The sequence below is a fragment of the Coregonus lavaretus genome (genome assembly GCF_964263955.1).
Source record: "Coregonus lavaretus genome assembly, chromosome: 19".
NCBI lineage: Eukaryota > Metazoa > Chordata > Actinopteri > Salmoniformes > Salmonidae > Coregonus > Coregonus lavaretus.
The window spans coordinates 47,548,347-47,567,571 of record NC_140006.1 but is presented as its reverse complement, the minus strand read 5'-3'; the positions used below and the strand labels follow the sequence as shown (position 1 = coordinate 47,567,571).

Genomic DNA, 19,225 nt, shown 5'->3' with positions numbered 1-19,225 from the left:
ATTGATTACCTCAGGGCTGCTTCATGGTTTATTAATGCATTATAAACTATTGATTAGCTCAGGGCTGCTACATGGTTTGTTAATGCATTATAAACTATTGATTACCTCAGGGCCGCTACATGGTTTGTTAATGCATTATAAACTATTGATTACCTCAGGGCCGCTATATGGTTTATTAATGCATTATAAACTATTGATTAGCTCAGGGCTGCTACATGGTTTGTTAATGCATTATAAACTATTGATTACCATTTTATTGACCACATACACTACATGACCAAAAGTTTGTGGACACCTGCTCGTCGAACATCTCATTCCAAAATCATGGACATTAATATGGAGTTGGTCCCCCCTTTGCTGCAATAACAGCCTCCACTCTTCTGGGAAGGCTTTCCACTTGATGTTGGAACATTGCTGCGGGGACTTGCTTCCATTCAGCCACAAGAGCATTAGTGAGGTCGGGCACTGATGTTGGGCGATTAGGCCTCGCTCGAAGTCGGCGTTCCAATTCATCCCAAAGGTGTTCGATGGGGTTGAGGTCAGGGCTCTGTGCAGGCCAGTCAAGTTCTTCCACACTGATCTTGACAAACCATTTCTGGATGGACCTCGCTTTGTGCATAGAGGCATTGTCATGCTGAAACAGGAAAGGGCCTTCACCAAACGTTTTCCATGAAGTTGGAAGCACAGAATCGTCTAGAATGTAATTGTATGCTGTTGTGTTAAGATTTCCCTTCACTGGAACTAAGGGGCCTAGCCCGAACCATGAAAAACAGCCCCAGACCATTATTCCTCCTCCACCAAACTTTACAGTTGGCACTATGCATTGGGTCAGGTAGCGTTCTCCTGGCATCCGCCAAACCCATATTCGTCCGTCGGACTGCAAGATGGTGAAGCGTGATTCATCTTTCCAGAGAACGCGTTTCCACTGCTCCAGAGTCCAATGGCGGTGAGCTTTACACCGACGCTTGGCATTGAGCATGTTGATCTTAGGCTTGTATGCGGCTGCTCGGCCATGGAAACCCATTTCATGAAGCTCCCAACGAACAGTTCTTGTGCTGACGTTGCTTCCTGAGGCAGTTTGGAACTCGGTAGTGAGTGTTGCAACCGAGGACAGACGATTTTTACGCGCTGTGCGCTTCAGCACTCTGCGACCCCGTTCTGTGAGCTTGCTTCCACTTCATGGCTGAGCCGTTGTTGCTCCTAGACGTTTCCACTTCACAATAGCACCACTTACAGTTGACCGGGACAGCTCTAGCAGGGCAGAAATATGACGAACTGACTTGTTGGAAAGGTGGCATCCTATGACGGTGCCACGTTGAAAGTCACTGAGCTCTTCAGTAAGGCCATTCTACTGCCGATGTTTGTCTATGGAGATTGCATGGCTGTGTGCTCGGTTTTATACACCTGTCAGCAACGGGTGTGGCTGAAATAGCCGAATCCACTCATTTGAAGGGGTGTCCACATACTTTTAGTGTATATATAGTGTAGTGTATGATATATAATATATGCCATTTAGCAGAGACTTTAATACAAAAGCGATTTACCGTCACGCGTGCATTTAAATGTTTTACATATGAGTGGTCCCTGGAATCAAACCCACTATCCTGGCGTTGCAAGCACCATGCTCTACAAACTGAGCTACAGAGGACTGCAGCCTATGCTGCATATGAAACAAATGGTCACATGACCAGGAAAACCTTTGGGCCCTAACCATAGTCCATATTGTTGCTGTGTTGTTCCACAGGGGTTGGTTGCAAAATCCAACGAGACATCTTTTGACTACATCTCCACCCTAAACCCGGTGGAAAATGGACCGGTCCGCCTGGACCTGTACTCCACCCCACAGAATGAAATGGACCAAATCAATAACATTACAGGCAAGACACGTGTTGTGAGCAAACTCACTGTAACATTTTGAATATAAGGGCCGAGTATATGGGACAAGTGAAATTATAATCTGCAGCACGATTTATGTTGTAACTGTAAAATAAATCTGCAAGGAGGATATTTTTTTGTAAACTGGGCCCTGGTCAAAAGTAGTGTACTATATAGGGAATAGGGTGCAATTTGGGATGCACACTATATCTCCTGTATATACTGTGGGTGTTGAACTATACGACGTATCTTTATCTAAACAGAGAAGGATGGAGGTGTGTATGACGTCAGACCAACCCTGCGAGGAGAGACTGCTGGGATGGAGGGAGCGGAGGAGGAGGAGGAGGAGGAGGAGGAGGAGGAGGATGAGGAGGAGGAGGAGGAGGAAGAGGAGGAGGGCAGAGTGGCTGTTGTAACAGTGTTCAGGTTCATTATGAAGCGGAGCTATATCTGCGCTCTCATAGCCATGATGGTGAGTAAAACAGTGACTCTGGTCCCTCTGGTGACTGTGCTCACGTCAAGGCTAAAGGAAGCACCTGTGTGTGTGTGTGTGTGTGTGTGTGTGTGTGTGTGTGTGTGTGTGTGTGTGTGTGTGTGTGTGTGTGTGTGTGTGTGCGTTCACGTCACAGCTAAAGAAAGCATATGTCATCTGATAAATTGCCATAACTGTTTTCGTGATCGTAGTATGTTTTGAGTCACTGTAGATTCAGAGGTTTGTGGGAACGTACGTTGTTGGTTTCACATTGGTTGTGGGAACGAAGTTATACGTTTCCTGACCGGTAAAACTGAACGTTTTTTAAAACGTTCTGAGAACAGAAATGGTTTACTCTGGTTCCAGGGAGGATCTGAGAACACTGGTTTACTCTGGTTCCTTTAAAGTTTCCTGGGAGATTTTATTAACGCTCGGACAATGGAAATTATAGTTTTTTAATAACTTCCTTAAATCTTTTACTGAATCTTTCAATAAGACTTTTTTTGGTGATATTTTATTTTGCTTTCTTTCACCTTTATTTTTGTCTTTTATGTTAATAGATATTTTTATTTATTTTACTTTTACCCCTTTTTATCCCCAATAGGTAGTTACAGTCTTGTCCCATCGCTGCATTTCCCGTACAGACTCGGCAGAGGCGAAGGTCGAGAGCCACGCGTCCTCCGAAACACGACCCTGCCAAGCCGCACTACTTCTTGACACACTGCTCGCTTAACCCGGAAGCCAGCCGCAACAATGTGTAGGAGGAAACACCGTACAACTGGCGACCGAAGTCAGCGTGCATGCGCCCGGCCCGCCACAAGGAGTCGATAGAGCGCGATGGGACAAGGACATCCCGGCCGGCCAAACCCTCCCCTAACCCGGACGACGCTGGGCCAATTGTGCGCTGCCTCATGGGTCTCTCGGTCACGGCCGGCTGTGACACAGCCTGGGATCGAACCCGGGTCTGTAGTGACGCCTCAAGCACTGTGATGCAGTGTGTCCGTTGCACCAGTAGGGATGCCCTTTTTTTTTTTTTTTTTTACAATAAACAAAAACATACACAGACAAAAACAATAGACAACTTAACATTTATATATATACACTACATGGCCCAAAAAAATTCTGCCCTGCTAGAGTTGCACCGGTCAACTGTAAGTGCTGTTATTGTGAAGTGGAAACGTCTAGGAGCAACATCGGCTCAGCCGCGAAGTGGAAGGCCACACAAGCTCACAGAACGGGACCGCCGAGTGCTGAAGCGCGTAGCGCGTAGAAATCGTCTGTCCTCGGTTGCAACACTCACTACCGAGTTCCAAACTGCCTCTGGAAGCAACGTCAGCACAATAACTGGGTTTCCATGGCCGAGCAGCCGCACACAAGCCTAAGATCAACATGCGCAATGCTAAGCGTCGGCTGGAGTGGTGTAAAGCTCGCCGCCATTGGACTCTGGAGCAGTGGAAACACGTTCTCTGGAGTGATGAATTACGCTTCACCATCTGGCAGTCCGACGGACTAATCTGAGTTTGGTGGATGCCAGGAGAACGCTACCTGCCCCAATGCATAGTGCCAACTGTAAAGTTTGGTGGAGGAGGAATAATGGTCTGGGGCTGTTTTTCATGGTTCGGGCTAGGCCCCTTAGTTCCAGTGAAGGGAAATCTTAACACAACAGCATACAATGACATTCTAGATGATTCTGTGCTTCCAACTTTATGGAAGAAGTTTGGTGAAGGCCCTTTCCTGTTTCAGCATGACAATGCCTCCGTGCACAAAGCGAGGTCCATACAGAAATGGTTTGTCGAGATTGGTGTGGAAGAACTTGACTGGCCTGTACAGAGCCCTGACCTCAACTCCATCGTACACCTTTGGGATGAATTGGAATGCTGACTGCGAGCCAGGCCTAATCGCCCAACATCAGTGTCCGACCTCACTAATGCTCTCGTGGCTGAATGGAAGCAATTCCCCGCAGCAATGTTCCAACATCTAGTGGAAAGCCTTCCCAGAAGAGTGGAGGCTGTTATAGCAGCAAAGGGGGGACAAACTCCATAAGGCCATTCTTATGATGCTGCCCCCACCATGCTTCACCGTAGGGATGGTGCCAGGTTTCCTCCAGACGTGACGCTTGGCATTCAGGCCAAAGAATTTAATCTTGTTTTCATCAGACCAGATAATCTTGTTTCTCATGGTCTGAGAGTCCTTTAGGTGTCTTTTGGCAAACTCCAAGTGGGCTGTCATGTGCCTTTTACTGAGGAGTGGCTTCCGTCTGGCCACTCTACCATAAAGGACTGATTGGTGGAGTGCTGCAGAGATGGTTGTCCTTCTGGAAGATTCTCCCATCTCCACAGAGGAACTCTGGAGCTCTGTCAGAGTGACCATCAGGTTCTTGGTCACCTCCCTGACCAAGGCCCTTCTCCTCCGATTGCTTAGTTTGGCCGGGCGGCCAGCTCTAGGAAGAGTCTTGGTGGTTTCAAACTTCTTCCATTTAAGAATGATGGAGGCCACTGTGTTCTTGGGGACCTTCAATGCTGCAGACATTTTTTGGTACCTTTCCCCAGATATGGGCCTCGACACAATCCTGTCTCGGAGCTCTACGGGCAATTCCTTCGACGTCATGGCTTGGTTTTTGCTCTGACATGCACTGTCAACTGTGGGACCTTATATAGACAGGTGTGTGCCTTTCCAAATCATGTCCAATCAATTGAATTTACCACAGGTGGACTCCAGTCAAGTTGTAGAAACATCTCAAGGATGATCAATGGAAACAGGATGCACCTGAGCTCAATTTCGAGTCTCATAGCAAAGGGTCTGAATACTTATGTAAATGTTATATTTCATTTTTTGATTTTTTATAAATTTGCTAAAAACCTGTTTTTGCTTTGTCATTATGGGGTATTGTGTGCAGATTGCTGAGGATTTGTTTTTATTTAATCAATTTTAGAATAATCCAGGCGTCGTAGCCGGCCGCGACCGGGAGACCCATGGGGCGGCGTACAATTGGCCCAGTGTCGTCCAGGGTAGGGAAGGAATGGCCGGCAGGGATGTAGCTCAGTTGGTAGAGCATGGCGTTTGCAATGCCAGGGTTGTGGGTTCGATTCCCACGGGGGGGCAGTATGAAAAATATATATATATAAAAAAATAAAATATATATATATATATATATAAAAATTAAATAAATGTATGCACTCACTAACTGTAAGTCGTTCTGGATAAGAGTGTCTGCTAAGTGACTAAAATGTAAATAAGGCTGTAAGGTAACAAAATGTGGGAAAAGTCAAGGGGTCTGAATACTTTCTGAAGTATTTGAAAAAGTCCAAAATTGCTTTTTAATTCTGTCATGGAAATGTTTTTATTTCCTATTACCACGTTATTTACAGTTTCTTTGCCTTAAATTTTCTATGTGGTCCAATTTATCGGTGAATTCTGAAAAACTATTGAAGGATTGTTCCATAAGGGATTGATGTTGGTTCTTGTAGAATCCGTTTCATTTTCTTCTATACTGTTATAGCGTTCTTAACTAGGAAGTTGTTCATGTTTTTAGCTTAATCCTTTGATATACTGCGCATCTTCAATATGATTCAACAATATGTTTTTATTTTTTATAATTTTACCCCCTATTTCGTGATCTTTTCTCATCGCTGCAACAGGCTCAGGAGAGGCGAAGGTCAAGTCATGCATCCTCTGAAACATGACCTGCCAAACTGCTTCTTAACACCCACCCGTTTAACCAGCTGCACCAATGTGTCAGAGGAAACACCGTTCAACTGACGACCAAAGTCAGCCTGCAGGCGCCCGGGCCAACCACAAGAGCACGATGAGCCAAGTAAAGCCCCCCCCCCCCCGGCCAAACCAGACGACGCTGGACCGATTGCGCACCGCCCTATGGGACTCCCGTCACGTCCGGTTGTGGCCTGGGATCGAACTGCAGGCTGTAGTGACGCCGTAACACTGCGATGCAGTGCCTTAGACCGCTGCGCCACTCAGGAGGCTTCAACCAAACTTTTAATAACACTGCTAGTTTATTTTGAGTTTTTTTTTTTAAATACTCCAAGCACAGATAAGACAAATGGAAATTAATTTCCTTAGGCATTAATCATGCAAACACATTTCTTTTTTTATTGTGACACAGCATCAGTGAGATTTGAACCTATAATCTTCTGTTGTCTATCGATGGAATTAGTCCACTGCGCCACCATCATGCAAAGCTGTTCATTTTAGTATATTCAAACAGACCACATTTCAAAGGACACAAGCACTCACTAAGATCAGGTGTGGCCAATTAGTGGGCGTGGCCAACACACCTGAACACACTTAACAAGATGGAAGATAGAGTTTTGTTGATGCTGAGAATGGAATGTATATGTTTTTAAATAACATTCTTAGAACGTGGTTTTTTATAGAACGTTTCTTTAAATGTTCTCGGAACAATTTGAGAACATTACTTTAATCCCCTTAAATATAATTAGCATAATGAAAAAATCCCCATCAAAATCCGTCTGTTTAAGCTAGAGATAGATATCTGTTTTTTTTTTTTTTTTGCATGGGCTGCGTCTCAATCCGCCTCAATCCGCCTCAATCCGCCTCATCTCGGCCATCTGCATCATGAAAGGGGAAGCAGTCAGAGCTACAGCGGTGTGTTCAGATTAGGAGACGTCCCGAAAATCGGTCTTCTCTCAAACGTCTTTTTAGCGTCCGAACCGTTTGGGCTAAAAACTATTATGACCCGTCTATGGAAAGATGAGACTCTAACGAACGCGTCATATTTTGCTCCAGGTTTTATTTTTTATTAGCCATATTGAACCCCTTTTTGGGGCACTAAACTACTTCCATATATTCTTCCATAAAAAAAATGTAAAAAAAATTTTTGATGGAAGAATACATGGAAGTAGTTTAGTGCCCCAAAAAGGGGTTCAATATGGCTAATAAAAAATAAAACAACATCCTGATCTTTCTTTTATTATTCTTATTTTTTATTTTTTTTTTATTTTTTTTTTTGTGGGGGAATGGATCAGCTTAATATTGCAGATAGATTGTATCTTCTATCAATGTAATTGTCTGCATCACTTCCAATCCCCCATGTTTTTTTTATTTTTTATATATATACTCCCCTTTATTACTTTTCAACCCCACCATCCTTTCCCTACTTGGAGTAAATTAGTGAACAACAACGCCCAGGCGTCTACTTCCGGTCTATACTTACTATCTACACCTTATGGACAGAGTTCATTTTACAATAATTCTATTATATATATATATTTTTTTATTTATATTTTTTGCTCCTGAACTTCTTCTACTCTCAACCTCGCCGATCATTTTCATGGTGTCCATCCGGTTTGCCATATCTTTCTAACTGTGCTCCTTCCCAAAAGCTCCCAACAAACAACCTATATACTTATTATGGACACAGTATCCTGATCTTTCTTACATCTTAGGACAGACACTTCAGAACAAACTTCCTTTAGATTTATTTTGTGACTATCTGTTGTTCCATGTAGTGAATCTGTTATTCAATGTGTTTCTATGTGCTAATAGCAGTAAGGCCAAATTCAATGTTTCATCAAATATGTTTTATATATTTTTTTGGGGGGGATACCTAAAAATAAATTGATGAGCAAAGTGATCCATGGTATGACCATCTTAAAACAATTCCATATGTTAGCTTAGTAGAAACTCCCCCCGAAAGGCTTAGCCTTTTAGAGGGTATTAGATAGAAACCTGTAGGAAATGGTATGCCGAGATACTGAACATTGTTTCTTAACGTTCTCTGAACAGTTTGAGAACATTCCCAATGTCAAACCAGTTGGAGAATGTTCCTACCAAAATTGAAATGAAATTTAACCATGTTTTGAACTTTTAGGAAAACGTTCTGTTAAAGTAATTCAATACCACGAAAATAACATATTTATTTGTCAAGTTCCTTAAATGTGCTTAAAATGTTCCAAAGCCAAGCAACTATCCTGCACCATTCCCAGAAAGTTGTGGAAAAGTTGTATTTAAAATAACCATAGGACAACAACGCTCTCACCAAGTTATAAGAAACATATGGTTCTCAGAATGTTATGTGCTAGCTGGGTTATTTCTATCTGTATGTCTCCATGTCTCTTTTACCCGCTCTCTCTTTCTCTCTCTCTCTCTCTCTCTGTTTCTCTCTCTCTCTCTCTCTCTCTGACGCTCTCTCTCTGTGACGCTCTCTCTCCCTCTCTCCCTCTCTGTCTCTCTCTCTGTTTCTCCCCCCCCCTCTCTCTCTCTTTCTGTATCTCCCTCCCCAGGCGTGGAGCATCACGTATGTTAGCTGGCTGACGTTTGTGTTCCTGATGTGGTCGTGTATGTTGTGGATGGTGAGGGAGCGTCGTCGCTACACCATGCTAACCTCTCCCTTCATGGTGCTGTATGGGAACCTGCTGATGGTGCTGCAGTACATCTGGAGCTTTCAGCTTCTGGAGCCAGTACCTGGCCTCTTCCTCAAGATGGACGTGCCCTTCAGCCAACTGGGTTCCAAGGTAAACTGGCGGACTTGACTTACTTGACTACTTAGACACAGTTGACATGGAACTGGGAGAGACAGAACTGTTCTGAGTAAACTGGTAGAGACCGAACTGTTCTGAGTAAACTGGTAGAGTCCTGTGTCAGTAATGATGTCTGTTATCTGTCTCCAGATCCTGTGTCAGTAATGATGTCTGTTATCTGTCTCTAGATCCTGTGTCAGTAATGATGTCTGTTATCTGTCTCTAGATCCTGTGTCAGTAATGATGTCTGTTATCTGTCTCTAGATCCTGTGTCAGTAATGATGTCTGTTATCTGTCTCTAGATCCTGTGTCATTAATGATGTCTGTTATCTGTCTCTAGATCCTGTGTCAGTAATGATGTCTGTTATCTGTCTCTAGATCCTGTGTCAGTAATGATGTCTGTTATCTGTCTCTAGATCCTGTGTCAGTAATGATGTCTGTTATCTGTCTCTAGATCCTGTGTCAGTAATGATGTCTGTTATCTGTCTCTAGATCCTGTGTCAGTAATGATGTATGTTATGTCTCTAGATCCTGTGTCAGTAATGATGTCTGTTATGTCTCTAGATCCTGTGTCAGTAATGATGTCTGTTATCTGTCTCTAGATCCTGTGTCAGTAATGATGTCTGTTATCTGCCTCTAGATCCTGTGTCAGTAATGATGTCTGTTATCTGTCTAGATCCTGTGTTAGTAATGATGTCTGTTATCTGTCTCTAGATCTTGTGTCTGTAATGATGTCTGTTATGTCTCTAGATCCTGTGTCAGTAATGATGTCTGTTATCTGTCTCTAGATCCTGTGTCAGTAATGATGTCTGTTATCTGTCTCTAGATCCTGTGTCAGTAATGATGTCTGTTATCTGTCTCTAGATCCTGTGTCAGTAATGATGTCTGTTATCTGTCTAGATCCTGTGTCTGTAATGATGTCTGTTATCTGTCTCTAGATCCTGTGTCAGTAATGATGTCTGTTATCTGTCTCTAGATCCTGTGTCAGTAATGATGTCTGTTATCTGTCTAGATCCTGTGTCTGTAATGATGTCTGTTATCTGTCTCTAGATCCTGTGTCAGTAATGATGTCTGTTATCTGTCTCTAGATCCTGTGTCAGTAATGATGTCTGTTATCTGTCTCTAGATCCTGTGTCTGTAATGATGTCTGTTATCTGTCTCTAGATCCTGTGTCAGTAATGATGTCTGTTATCTGTCTCTAGATCCTGTGTCAGTAATGATGATGTCTGTTATCTGTCTCTAGATCCTGTGTCAGTAATGATGTCTGTTATGTCTCTAGATCCTGTGTCAGTAATGATGTCTGTTATGTCTCTAGATCCTGTGTCAGTAATGATGTCTGTTATCTGTCTCTAGATCCTGTGTCAGTAATGATGTCTGTTATCTGTCTAGATCCTGTGTCTGTAATGATGTCTGTTATCTGTCTATAGATCCTGTGTCTGTAATGATGTCTGTTATCTGTCTAGATCCTGTGTCTGTAATGATGTCTGTTATCTGTCTCTAGATCCTGTGTCTGTAATGATGTCTGTTATCTGTCTAGATCCTGTGTCTGTAATGATGTCTGTTATCTGTCTAGATCCTGTGTCTGTAATGATGTCTGTTATCTGTCTCTAGATCCTGTGTCTGTAATGATGTCTGTTATCTGTCTAGATCCTGTGTCTGTAATGATGTCTGTTATATGTCTAGATCCTGTGTCTGTAATGATGTCTGTTATCTGTCTAGATCCTGTGTCTGTAATGATGTCTGTTATCTGTCTAGATCCTGTGTCTGTAATGATGTCTGTTATCTGTCTCCAGATCCTGTGTCTGTTGAGCTTCTGGCTGCTGCTGAGACAGACTCTGACAGAGAGACAGGAGCAGCGGAGAGAGGAGCCCGTTGTACTCACTGATGTACATGTGGATGACCAACCCAAGAAGAAGGGTCAGAACTAATATCACAGCTGCTCAAATATATACTGCTTTTATCATGTGTTACCGACTGGGTTCGAACCCAAGACTGTGTTAGCCAGTTGAGATAAAGGGTCAGAACTAATATCACAGCTGGTCAATAATACACTATGTTTTATCATGTGTGACCGACTGGGTTCAAACCTGGGTTTCCGGGAATGCCACAAGACTATGTTAGCCCGCTGAGCTGAAGCCTAGGCATTAGCTGAGGAAGCTAACATGAGTCTTCAGGTCTCAGGCAACGTTATCACAGGAATAACGTTACAGAAAATGCTACAATATCCTGTTATCCACACTGCAATCATTTACATAGAATATCCTCTTATCCACACGGCTATCGTTTATATCCTGTTATCCACACTGCTATCATTTATATCCTGTTATCCACACTGCTATCATTTATATCCTGTTATCCACACTGATATCATTTATATCCTGTTATCCACACTGCTATCATTTATATCCTGTTATCTACACTGCTATCGTTTATATCCTGTTATCCACACTGCTATCGTTTGTCTTGTTATCCACACTGATATCGTTTATATCCTGTTATCCACACTGCTATCATTTATATCCTGTTATCCACACTGCTATCATTTATATCCTGTTATCCACACTGATATCATTTATATCCTGTTATCCACACTGATATCATTTATATCCTGTTATCCACACTGCTATCATTTATATCCTGTTATCCACACTGCTATCGTTTATATCCTGTTATCCACACTGCTATCGTTTATATCCTGTTATCCACACTGCTATCGTTTGTCTTGTTATCCACACTGATATCGTTTATATCCTGTTATCCACACTGCTATCGTTTATATCCTGTTATCCACACTGCTATCATTTATATCCTGTTATCCACACTGCTATCATTTATATCCTGTTATCCACACTGCTATCGTTTGTCTTGTTATCCACACTGATATCGTTTATATCCTGTTATCCACACTGCTATCGTTTATATCCTGTTATCCACACTGCTATCGTTTATATCCTGTTATCCACACGGATATCATTTATATCCTGTTATCCACACTGCTATCATTTATATCCTGTTATCCACACTGATATCATTTATATCCTGTTATCCACACTGATATCATTTATATCCTGTTATCCACACTGCTATCGTTTATATCCTGTTATCCCCACTGATATCATTTATATCCTGTTATCCACACTGATATCATTTATATCCTGTTATCCACACTGCTATCGTTTATATCCTGTTATCCCCACTGATATCATTTATATCCTGTTATCCACACTGCTATCATTTATATCATGTTATCCACACTGCTATCATTTATATCCTGTTATCCACACTGCTATCATTTACATAGAATTGTTCATCAAGTAGGACTCAGTATATCCTGTCTGTAACCTTGTTTATAGAGGATGAGGAGGGAGCGGAGCAGGACATCATGCAGGTTCTGGGGAACATGGTGATGGAGATGCTGGTGAAATACTGGATCTATATCTGTGGAGGAATGTTCTTCTTCGTCAGCTTCGAGGGACGCATGGTCATGTACAAGATCATCTACATGATGCTCTTCCTCTTCTGTGTGGCGCTCTATCAGGTACACACACACACACACACACACACACACGCACACGCACACGCACACGCACACACACACACACACACACGCACACACACACACGCACACACGCACACGCACACACACACACGCACACACACACACACACGCACACACACACGCACACGCACACACTACTTGGAGAAATTGCTGAGAAGAGAAAGTTTCAGTGGGCGGAACTCATGAAGGTTATCCAGTGTCTGAATGCATTTTCTCAGCATTAAGAAGGTGACTTCCTGTGTCATAATAATCTATCTATCTATCTATCTATCTATCTATCTATCTATCTATCTATCTGTCTGTCTGTCTGTCTGTCTGTCTGTCTGTCTGTCTGTCTGTCTGTCTGTCTGTCTGTCTGTCTGTCTGTCGGTCGTTTATATCTCTATTTATCGCTATCTGGGTGAAAATTAGACTTTCAGAAGGATAACAGCCTCCTCCACATACATACACACAGGATGTTACACATGTTACATACACACAGGATGTTACACATGTTATATACACACAGGATGTTACACATGTTATATACACACAGGATGTTATTCATGTTAATCCCTCAATCAATGATCTGGGCAAATAACACAATAAGAATGATGACAGTGCCTGTCCCCCCCAGCTCAAACCCCAAATGATCTGGGCAAATAACACAATCAAATATTTAAACCCATCTGACCTTAAGTGTGTGTGTGTGTTGTCTCCAGGTGCACTATGACTGTTGGAGGAAGTTCCTGAAGTCCTTCTGGATGTCTGTGGTGGTCTACACCATGCTGGTCCTCATCCTGGTCTACACCTTCCAGTTTGAGGCCTCCCTACCCTTCTGGTCTAACATGACTGGCATGAGCAAAGAGAAGTGAGTATTAACCCTGACCCCTAACCCCTAACCCCTAACCCTCCCTACCCTTCTGGTCTAACATGACTGGCATGAGCAAAGAGAAGTGAGTATTAACCCTGACCCCTAACCCCTAACCCTCCCTACCCTTCTGGTCTAACATGACTGGCATGAGCAAAGAGAAGTGAGTCCTAACACTGACCCCTAACCCCTGACCTAACCCCTAACCCTTAACCCTAAAGTTCACAAAATAGCTCATGTCAAGAGGACATTTGCAATGCTCAGACAGCTGGGAACACCTACATTTAGTCCTGTATTAGTGGGAGATTTGATGTAGGGCAGGGTTCTTCAATTCCGGTCCTGGAGGGCCGAAACACTTCTGTTTTTCATTTCTACCTGGTAGTTAATTGCACTCACCTGGTGTCCCAGGTCTGAATTAGCCCCTGATTAGAAGGAGAGGATGAAAAACAGAGGTGTTTCGGCCCTCCAGGACTGGAATTGAAGAACCCTGATGTACTGTATGGTCTCCACACCTTTATTGAGTGATATCTCTCTCTCTCTCTCTCTCTCTCGTCAGACTGAAGGACCTGGGGTTAGAGCGGTTCTCTGTACCGATGCTCTTCACACGCATCTTCATCCCCACCTCCTTCCTCCTAGTGTGTATCCTCCACCTTCACTACTTCCACGACCGCTTCCTCCTGCTCACTGACCTGAAGGCTGTGGCCCAAAAACAGGACAGCGCCATCTACAGGTGAGACTGAGTGACAGATCAGGGATTTGAACCATGCGTTACGTTAGCCCACTGAGCTAAAGCCTAGGCATTAATGTGGAGAGCTAATATGAGTTTCAGCACCATCTACAGATGAGCTGACTGGGGGTTTGAACCCTGCTATGTCTCTAGACTGTGTTAACCCACTGAGCTAAAGTCAACGCATTAGTTTGGGGCTCTAACATGAGTTTATGGCAGAATCTAAAGGTGAGCTGGGTGACTGGCTCTGAACCCAGCAATGGTTCAACTCATTTTGAAAGGTTTGTGTCCTGGGATTCACTGGGTGGTCTAGGATTCACTGGGTGGTCTAGGATTCACTGGGTGGTCTAGGATTCACTGGGTGGTCTAGGATTCACTGGGTGGTCTAGGATTCACTGGGTGGTCTAGGATTCACTGGGTGGTCTAGGATTCACTGGGCGGTCTAGGATTCACTGGGTGGTCTGGGGTTCTGATATCATGCTGTCATTATAACTACCTCATTTGGTGTTTTCTTTCACACTGAGAAATGCTGAAACTGTAGTGGTCTGTGTGGTAGTGTCTGTGGTGGTCTCTGTGGTGGTCTGGTAGTCTGAGTGGTAGTCTGAGTGGTAGTCTGGTAGTCTGTGTGGTAGTCTGGTAGTCTGTGTGGTAGTCTGGTAGTCTGTCTGGTAGTCTGTGTGGTAGTCTGGTAGTCTGTGTGGTAGTCTGGTAGTCTGTGTGGTAGTCTGGTAGTCTGAGTGGTAGTCTGGTAGTCTGTGTGGTAGTCTGGTAGTCTGTGTGGTAGTCTGGTAGTCTGAGTGGTAGTCTGGTAGTCTGGTAGTCTGGTAGTCTGTGTGGTAGTCTGGTAGTCTGTGTGGTAGTCTGGTAGTCTGAGTGGTAGTCTGGTAGTCTGTGTGGTAGTCTGGTAGTCTGTGTGGTAGTCTGGTAGTCTGAGTGGTAGTCTGGTAGTCTGGTAGTCTGGTAGTCTGTGTGGTAGTCTGGTAGTCTGTGTGGTAGTCTGGTAGTCTGAGTGGTAGTCTGGTAGTCTGTGTGGTAGTCTGGTAGTCTGTGTGGTAGTCTGGTAGTCTGGTAGTCTGTGTGGTAGTCTGGTAGTCTGTGTGGTAGTCTGGTAGTCTGTGTGGTAGTCTGGTAGTCTGAGTGGTAGTCTGGTAGTCTGTGTGGTAGTCTGGTAGTCTGTGTGGTAGTCTGGTAGTCTGTGTGGTAGTCTGGTAGTCTGAGTGGTAGTCTGGTAGTCTGTGTGGTAGTCTGGTAGTCTGTGTGGTAGTCTGGTAGTCTGAGTGGTAGTCTGGTAGTCTGGTAGTCTGGTAGTCTGTGTGGTAGTCTGGTAGTCTGTGTGGTAGTCTGGTAGTCTGAGTGGTAGTCTGGTAGTCTGTGTGGTAGTCTGGTAGTCTGTGTGGTAGTCTGGTAGTCTGGTAGTCTGTGTGGTAGTCTGGTAGTCTGTGTGGTAGTCTGGTAGTCTGTGTGGTAGTCTGGTAGTCTGAGTGGTAGTCTGGTAGTCTGTGTGGTAGTCTGGTAGTCTGTGTGGTAGTCTGGTAGTCTGGTAGTCTGTGTGGTAGTCTGGTAGTCTGTGTGGTAGTCTGGTAGTCTGTGTGGTAGTCTGGTAGTCTGTGTGGTAGTCTGGTAGTCTGAGTGGTAGTCTGGTAGTCTGTGTGGTAGTCTGGTAGTCTGGTAGTCTGAGTGGTAGTCTGTGTGGTAGTCTGGTAGTCTGAGTGGTAGTCTGAGTGGTAGTCTGTGTGGTGGTCTGGTAGTCTGTGTGGTAGTCTGAGTGGTAGTCTGGTAGTCTGTGTGGTAGTCTGGTAGTCTGTGTGGTAGTCTGTGTGGTAGTCTGTGTGGTAGTCTGGTAGTCTGTGTGGTAGTCTGTGTGGTAGTCTGGTAGTCTGTGTGGTAGTCTGGTAGTCTGTGTGGTAGTCTGGTAGTCTGAGTGGTAGTCTGTGTGGTAGTCTGAGTGGTAGTCTGTGTGGTAGTCTGGTAGTCTGTGTGGTAGTCTGAGTGGTAGTCTGGTAGTCTGTGTGGTAGTCTGGTAGTCTGTGTGGTAGTCTGGTAGTCTGTGTGGTAGTCTGGTAGTCTGGTAGTCTGAGTGGTAGTCTGAGTGGTAGTCTGGTAGTCTGTGTGGTAGTCTGGTAGTCTGTGTGGTAGTCTGGTAGTCTGAGTGGTAGTCTGGTAGTCTGAGTGGTAGTCTGGTAGTCTGTGTGGTAGTCTGGTAGTCTGTGTGGTAGTCTGTGTGGTAGTCTGGTAGTCTGTGTGGTAGTCTGGTAGTCTGTGTGGTAGTCTGAGTGGTAGTCTGGTAGTCTGTGTGGTAGTCTGGTAGTCTGTGTGGTAGTCTGGTAGTCTGTGTGGTAGTCTGAGTGGTAGTCTGGTAGTCTGTGTGGTAGTCTGAGTGGTAGTCTGGTAGTCTGTGTGGTAGTCTGTGTGGTAGTCTGGTAGTCTGTGTGGTAGTCTGGTAGTCTGTGTGGTAGTCTGTGTGGTAGTCTGGTAGTCTGTGTGGTAGTCTGAGTGGTAGTCTGGTAGTCTGTGTGGTAGTCTGTGTGGTAGTCTGGTAGTCTGTGTGGTAGTCTGGTAGTCTGTGTGGTAGTCTGGTAGTCTGTGTGGTAGTCTGGTAGTCTGTGTGGTAGTCTGTGTGGTAGTCTGGTAGTCTGTGTGGTAGTCTGTGTGGTAGTATGTGTGGTAGTCTGGTAGTCTGTGCGGTAGTCTGTGTGGTAGTCTGGTAGTCTGTGTGGTAGTCTGGTAGTCTGTGTGGTAGTCTGGTAGTCTGTGTGGTAGTCTGTGTGGTAGTCTGGTAGTCTGTGTGGTAGTCTGGTAGTCTGTGTGGTAGTCTGGTAGTCTGTGTGGTAGTCTGTGTGGTAGTCTGTGTGGTAGTCTGGTAGTCTGTGTGGTAGTTTGGTAGTCTGTGTGGTAGTCTGGTAGTCTGTGTGGTAGTCTGGTAGTCTGTGTGGTAGTCTGTGTGGTAGTCTGGTAGTCTGTGTGGTAGTCTGGTAGTCTGTGTGGTAGTCTGGTAGTCTGTGTGGTAGTCTGGTAGTCTGTGTGGTAGTCTGTGTGGTAGTCTGTGTGGTAGTCTGGTAGTCTGTGTGGTAGTCTGTGTGGTAGTCTGTGTGGTAGTCTGGTAGTCTGTGTGGTAGTCTGTGTGGTAGTCTGTGTGGTAGTCTGGTAGTCTGTGTGGTAGTCTGTGTGGTAGTCTGGTAGTCTGTGTGGTAGTCTGGTAGTCTGTGTGGTAGTCTGGTAGTCTGTGTGGTAGTCTGGTAGTCTGTGTGGTAGTCTGTGTGGTAGTCTGTGTGGTAGTCTGTGTGGTAGTCTGGTAGTCTGTGTGGTAGTCTGTGTGGTAGTCTGGTAGTCTGTGTGGTAGTCTGGTAGTCTGTGTGGTAGTCTGTGTGGTAGTCTGGTAGTCTGTGTGGTAGTCTGTGTGGTAGTCTGGTAGTCTGTGTGGTAGTCTGTGTGGTAGTCTGTGTGGTGGTTTGGTAGTCTGTGTGGTAGTCTGTGTGGTGGTTTGGTAGTCTGTGTGGTGGTCTGTGTGGTAGTCTCTGTGGTAGTCATTGGTCTCATCCATTTCCTTCTTGCTTATCATCCTGCCTCTTCTCATCTCTCTAACCTGCTGCCATCTGTCATCTCTCTAACCTGCTGCCATCTGCCATCTCTCTAACCTGCTGCCATCTGTCATCTCTCTAACCTGCTACCATCTGTCATCTCTCTAACCTGCTACTATCTGTCATCTCTCTAACCTGCTGCCATCTGTCATCTCTCTAACCTGCTGCCATCTGCCATCTCTCTAACCTGCTGCCATCTGTCATCTCTCTAACCTGCTGCCATCTGTCATCTCTCTAACCTGCTGCCATCTCTCTTCCTCCTCTGCCATCTCTCTTCCTCCTCTGCCATCACTCCATTCCTACACAGTCATGCTAAAGTCAGTGGCCGTATGTATCTGATCATGAATAGGTGGGTAACTGCCTGCTTTCTGTTCCCTCCCTCATCTCTCCCTCCCCTCCCACCATTGTTTGACTTACCTTCCTCTTCCTCAGTCAACTTCTCCTCTCCATCGCTCCATCATCTCTCCATCCTCTATACCTCCAGTCCTCCTAGCTTCTGAACAGCCCCCTACTCTGGTACCTACCTTCCCTCTGAGACGGTTTGCTCCTACAGCCCTGTCTTTCCCTGCACTGTGTAACAGTGTTGCTTCCGTCCCTCTCCTCGCCCCTACCTGGGCTTGAACCAGGGACCACTCTGCACACATCGACAAGTCACCCTCGAAGCACCGTTACCCGTCGCTCCACAAAAGCCGCGGCCCCTTGCAGAGCAAGGGAAACAACTACTTCAAGGTCTCAGAGCGAGTGACGTCACCGATTGAAACGCTACTTGCGCGCACCGCTAACTAGCTAGCCATTTCACACTGGTTACATCTGGTACCTACCTTCCCACTGAAACGGTTTGCTCCTACAGCCCTGTTGGTTTGGTTTAATGATCCACTGAATGGTTTTCTTTCACAGGTCATGGAAGAAACGGAGGTGAATCTTTTCTGTTCTTCATTTCATATTTTTGTTTCTGCCTTGAAGTGCTCTCTTGGATTACTCATCTCTACTGTTAACCTCAAAGCCAATCTATCTATCAATCAATCAAATTTATTTATAAAGACATTTTTACATCAGCAGATGCCACAAAGTGCTATACAGAAACCCAGCCTAAAACCCCAAACAGCAAGCAATGCAGATGTAGAAGCACGGTGGGTAGGAAAAACTCCCTAGAAAGGCAGGAACCTAGGATGAAACCTAAAGAGGGAGAGAGAGAGAATTATAGGGAGCATACTTAAATTCACACAGGACACCGGATAAGACAGGAGAATAACACCAGATATAACAGACTGACCCTAGCCCCCCGGCACATAGACTATTGCAGCGTAGATACTGGAGGCTGAGACAGGAGGGGGTCGGGAGACACTGGGGCCCCGTCTGACGATACCCTCGGACAGGGACAACCAGGCAGGATATAACCCCACCCACTTTGCCAAAGCAGAGCCCCCACACCACCAGAGGGATATCAACAGACCACCAACCTACTACCCTGCGTCAAGGCTGAGTATAGCCCACGAAGATCTCCTCCACTGCACAAGCCCGAGGGGACGACAAACCGGACAGGAAGATCACATCAGTGACTCAACCCACTCAAGTGACGCACCCCTCCTAGGGACGGCATGGAAAGCACCAGTAAGCCAGTGTCTCAGCCCCCGTAATAGGGTCAGAGGCAGAGAATCCCAATGGAG

The 19,225-nt window shown here is 45.0% G+C and overlaps 1 protein-coding gene across 1 annotated transcript in view; it reads left to right on the top strand.

Moving 5' to 3' along the window:
- Positions 1-2,194: 2,194 nt before the first annotated feature.
- The window catches only part of LOC311146336 (piezo-type mechanosensitive ion channel component 2-like), a gene marked incomplete at both ends in the record, with an annotated part of 102,644 nt that continues 85,613 nt past the window's right edge, over positions 2,195-19,225 (top strand). The window contains 6 exons of the mRNA XM_084182819.1: positions 2,195-2,347; positions 8,608-8,838; positions 10,638-10,761; positions 12,198-12,382; positions 13,105-13,253; positions 13,810-13,983. Coding sequence (XP_084038945.1) covers positions 2,195-2,347; positions 8,608-8,838; positions 10,638-10,761; positions 12,198-12,382; positions 13,105-13,253; positions 13,810-13,983 — 1,016 coding nt within the window. The remainder of the gene's footprint in view (positions 2,348-8,607; positions 8,839-10,637; positions 10,762-12,197; positions 12,383-13,104; positions 13,254-13,809; positions 13,984-19,225) is intronic.